A 5,438-nucleotide genomic window follows, 5' to 3' on the forward strand; every position below is an offset into this window, starting at 1 on the left:
TGCTGGAAAGCCCCCTATAGAGTTTGGAGAGTCACCATGCTTTCTCCATAATTCACACTTGAAATGGTTGCTGGAGCTACAAATTGCTCATATCTTTCTCCCACTATCACCCAGTACTCACTCAATATAAATTACTTTTTTTGCGGCTGCAATTACCCACACAGTAAGTATATCTTATAGTTTTTCATATGCACGGCCTGTGCATGACAAATACTAAACTGCATAACAGAGACTAATACATACACTGCAATCAATAAATAATGCATATGTTCATGGTTTTATTCTAAGGGTCACCTGCACCACAGACGAGGATGGAGGTGTGTTGTATACACTAATTGACTCTTAAGCTGAGCAGCACTAAATTTAATCAGACCACAAACTTTAATGCCTTACTCCCCAGTGGCACATAATGGACTCAGTAATGCAATGAAACCCTTATCTCTCCCTGCTAGGTCCCCCTATGTATCAGGCTTAATGGCGTGAAGGCTACACAGAATGGTCTGACCAATGTAATGGCCTTTGTGGTAGCCTCTGCTGGTTTGCTAATGAGACCCCAGCATTCAAAGGGGCCATAGAGTGCAAGCCATTAGTGAAGAGTTACACTTGGCTTGGACGATGCGGAGTTCATGGTTCACTACTCCCTTTCTCTCTGGTTGAAATATCGCTATGAGATTAAGAAATACATTTTCATACACTAATTCTGTATCCTTTCATGCTCGCTGGCCATCGTATGGTTGAATCCTTGGCTCATTGGCTCGTTTCTTTGATATGACAAATCTCTTTGATAGCAAGAAAGAGAGCCAGAAAACAGAAATAACACTAATAACAACCAAAGGCCCATGTCAAGGCTTAGGCTCTTCTACTTAGAAGTTATATTAGAGTCACTGACTAATTCCTTTCCAGTGAATAATTGCTGTGAGACGTTAGCAGCACTTTGGCTGAAGGTCCAGCGTAACATTATTTTGCTGGCGAAAAAATATGAAAAAAATATGAACATAATGTACTTCTTTTTATTTAGTTTAAATGAGCCATTCAGTATTTCAAAAACATAAAACGTCATCTCAGTAACTCAGTAAAAGTAACTCAAGTCCTTAAGATTATCAGTGCAGTCTTCACAACATTAAAATACCAATGAAAGTGGTAATGTAAGGTGTAACACATAATGGTTTCAATTCAATTTTTCCTACAGGAACAGAATGGTGTTAAATCTCTTAACTGCAAAAAGTGAATTATAACTCTACAATTATTCTGACAAAACCTCAGTTTGAGTCGACAGTGGTAATAAAAGAAATGGACTGGATTAGTCATAATTTTACTTTCCATGTCAGCAGCAAGTGAAAAACCAGTTCCAGAACAAGTTCCCAACCACATAAAAATACAATAAATATTTACTTGGGGAGACAAACCTCATAAACACACTTAACATTGCACTAACAATGACCAAACAATGGCCACTTCAGTAATGAACAAATGTTTATAAGGGAGGTTTCAAATAAAAATAAATAAATAAACAAAGTAAAGCCTGCATGTGTTAGTGCTATTTGTGCAAGAGTTTTTGCTTGCCTAACAATAGCCTAAGATCTGCCCTAATGCTGGTAACCTAGTTGAAAGGTGACTTTTTAAATATTCACTCAAATTAGGCTCCAGAACGCTCAAAATCACCCTCAATCAGGAAAGCAAAAGACAGCAAAGAAGTGTCAAAAAGGCCTAAACAGACCAGAGTTTCTGGCTGACAATATCTGATAAAATGAGGTCTGCAGTCAGTTGAGGAAGGATCAGAATGACCTAGGTGTGCAATTCACCACCTCTCTTAGGCCCCAGAGAAAGTGTGTCATCCCATCCTGATTGGCCAAGAGGGGAATGACCCCCCGCTGCTCTCAATTACTATTTAGGAGCCAGTCCCCACACCTTGCTCAACGGGTGATCAATCAACTCAGAGGGATTTCCATATTCAGCTACGATGAATTTGGAAAAGGGAAATGACAGTCCAAAGTCCAAAGAATGGGTGACTGCTACAATTATTTATAGAATCATAGCTCCCACCACTTAATAACACGTGGCACATAGTCACATCCATTACTGTATCACAGACTGTGACGTGGCTATCGCTATCTAAGAGATAACTATCTCACATCTCTCCTGCAGTGCAGAGCACTATCAGTTGCAAGAATACTGCTTTACGGGAATTCAGCAGGTAAACACACAGCTAGGAAAATGTCCTGAGGGGAACCCAAATTTCAAGAAAAAATGAATTGAGTTTTCTAATTGTATTCACACAATTCAAGTTATTGACAGGAAAACACATCTAACAAAATGTCTTGTTAGCATAAAGCCTTTTGTGTCCATTGATCAGACCCTTTGTGTTGTTTTATCTGCTCTGACAGTCTATGTATATACTGTAGTCTCTACAGTTTATTGCTTTTCTGTGTTTAGTTGTCTTCTAATTTCCCCCTTGTCCGCACAGCGCACCTGAAAATGTAATCTCTCCTATCTGTTCCTTAATAAAACCTTAATACAGGTTAAATTGCTCTCTTGCCCTCTTTCTCTCTGTACCACTCTCTTGCTTGCTTCCCTGACAACAAACAGTCCAAGCAAGTAATTCAGAGGAAAACCAATAACTAAGGAACATTAGGGGAGAATGGTTGATGTAAATACCAAACATACACAAGGGACAAAATGTGATCAAAGAGAAGGCTATGAAGAAAAAGAAAAAAAAACCTACAGCACAGGAAAAGAAAGAAAACATCCTGTATGATGCAGTTTGTTTTCAGATGTTCCCACTGCAATATTGATTAAACAGGTTTCTTAGGCAAACATTTTATTAAGACAGATTGCTTCCCTTTTCACATATTTTGTTACAACCTGCAGCCCTTATCCAAATGAAAGATTCACCTATGAAGCATATATTTGCAGTGCAGGTCAACTGAAATTGCCATAGTTACCGTACGAGGGGTCGAGACAGGTGGGCATCTTTGGTTGATTTGCCCAACATGTCTGTAACAGTGTGTATGTGATGTGATGTTGACCGTCAGGATGTGAGGAGTGCTGTTCAGGCCCACACAGCTGCACACACTCTCCATATTCTCCATATTCTCTTCCCGGTCAAACAAGAGGAATCTCACCATTAATCCTAGAAGCATACCTGTAGATGTTACAGAACGGGGAAAGAAAAGCTAAAACATTGGAGAAACTGCATAAATTCTCATATGTGTCAAGAGAATTTTCAGGCTGGTGAGCTCTTAAGGTTTTGTTAATTATTGTTGATCATCATAGTGGCATAGTAGTGATTTATATATTTTTTATAGAGCATAATAATGTGACTTGGCACTCTAAAACATACCTAATAAAGCCAATAATTCAACAAAGTGTGACCAAAATAAATCTGTTAGTTGGTATAGCCCTATGTCGGTTACGGAAGTCTTGCTGACTAATGGCTTCCATCCTCTACAATGAAAACAGGGTACTTACCATAAAACATTCCACCTCCAGTTTCATTTATCAGTATATATTTGAACTGTTTCAACTTCCACACGGTGAAAATAGTCATAAGCATCAAGCAAATTGCAGCGAGTAACGCTACACTGTCTGGTGTGTTTTTCACGGTGCCCGTCATCTTTCATGCCTGAGCTAGGTGAAACTTTTCGGAAATAACTTCTTTTTTTTTTAAACTTGTGGTTGAGTTCACCAGCAGCAGTAACATCCGCATCAGCAGCCCTCGAGAGGCACATTGCTGCCTTTACTGCTCCCTGGAAATCTTAATCCTTATTTCACAGGTGCGAAATTTGCCTCATTTATAAAACAACAAAATCGAGTACAAATTGTCTTGGTGAGTATAAATTTACTTTATAAATCAAGAGATGAACAGCTGTTTTTACTTCAGTACCAATACAGCAATTGTGTATGAGGCATGCTAGTGTAAAATGCCTGAGCAGTGAAACATAGGCTACGTAAAAGGATAAATACTGGGCACGGAGTAATTTCAGTTGTGTCAGAATTGCAATTTATAGCCTGTTAGTCATGTAAAAACAGGATAGATCATATCTACCATCAACTATTGACACTGCCTATGCCGTTATATCTTTGCTAAGCTTTCAAACAGCTCCAGTATTACTGAAAGGACTTTGAATGCAGCACAGCTTGGGTGTCAGCTTCTCACTTTCCATTAGATGGCAGTGAACGCAAACTAATGCACGAGGAGCTGGAACCCCTTTTGATTGGCCGGAAAATTGACTCTCCCCTCTGACTGTCCCATAGGTCCCAGACTCTAAGTGAATCAGTCATGGCCCTTAATTAGTCGTACATTAATTAATTAATTAGGCTAGTCGTTTCGTTTAAATGGCTTGTTTTGATCTTTGCTTTACTTCGATGGTTTTAGTATCTATAAGAATCATTTAATATTAGAAATAAATGAAAATGCAAGCACATGTGAACATGTATGGGTGTACTGTATGTAGGTAATGAGTCTATCAGTGTTTCCACCAGGCAGCAAAATCTGGACAGGGTTTAATCAGGCCTATTGATCTTATTGCGAATGCAGTCAATAGTATCGACATAGAAAGAAAAGGCAATGTTTGAGGGGAAGTTTTTGATTAACTATTATCTTGGCAATGTCTTGGTCGCACAAATTATTTTTGCAGGATGGTTCCTTCATAATTAGAAATTTCATTTACCAATTTTGACCCACATGCATTCATGATAATGCTTTATTCTCAAAGCAAAGAAGTCCAGGATAATCTCACTGGGTCTATGACACCTTGTGAAGCATCTCTTAATATGTGCAGTATTGCATTGCCATTAAAATATAGTTTCTTTTAATTACCATTTTCAATTTGAATCACACTATCACATATTCACAACGCTACAATACCCACTGTACCTAAAAATTATACATATTTATTTCAGCCAAAATACAAATATGCAATACATTTTACTTATTACTGTATATTTGAACAGGCTGTATATACTGTGCTTAACCAACGACTACATGTATAGGCTATAAATCAACATGTCACTTTTTTTACTATTTAATATTTATCTCAGCACTCCTTGCACTCTTTACTTCTTTGCACTATTTGTATCCTGTACCAAGGTTTCACCTGTATTTAGTCATTCTCTGTGTGTATTTCTGGAAACGATTGTGTTGTTATTTTGTGTAAGTGCATTGAGAGCCACTAAATCAGTCAGACTCCTTGTTTGGTAACATACTTGGCCGATAAAGATTATTCTGATTGTTCTGGATTATGTCACTATTTTTCCATAACAGGTTGTTTTAATGTTGATGGAGTCTCTAACAAAAAAAAAAAAAAAATAGACATCTGGGCTAACTTTGCACTGGGGGGCGGCGGGCGTGCCAGACTAGACTATATTAGAATAATCGCCTAGCAACCACGGCCGCAAACAGACCGCGGATGTCGTAAAGGCTAAAGAGGCTGGTGTTG

At 38.4% G+C, this 5,438-nt stretch overlaps 1 protein-coding gene across 1 annotated transcript in view; it reads right to left on the reverse strand.

Moving 5' to 3' along the window:
• The window catches only part of LOC137173661 (sodium/hydrogen exchanger 9-like), a 57,046-nt gene extending 53,294 nt beyond the window's left edge, over window positions 1-3,752 (reverse strand). The window contains exons 1-2 of the mRNA XM_067578592.1: window positions 3,469-3,752; window positions 2,943-3,142 (exon numbers count right to left, since the gene is read on the reverse strand). Of these exons, the coding sequence (XP_067434693.1) occupies window positions 2,943-3,142; window positions 3,469-3,613 (345 nt within the window). The 5' untranslated portion in view covers window positions 3,614-3,752. The remainder of the gene's footprint in view (window positions 1-2,942; window positions 3,143-3,468) is intronic.
• Window positions 3,753-5,438: the final 1,686 nt, after the last annotated feature.

The sequence above is a fragment of the Thunnus thynnus genome, chromosome 21 (assembly GCF_963924715.1).
Source record: "Thunnus thynnus chromosome 21, fThuThy2.1, whole genome shotgun sequence".
In the NCBI taxonomy this organism is placed as follows: Eukaryota; Metazoa; Chordata; class Actinopteri; order Scombriformes; family Scombridae; genus Thunnus; species Thunnus thynnus.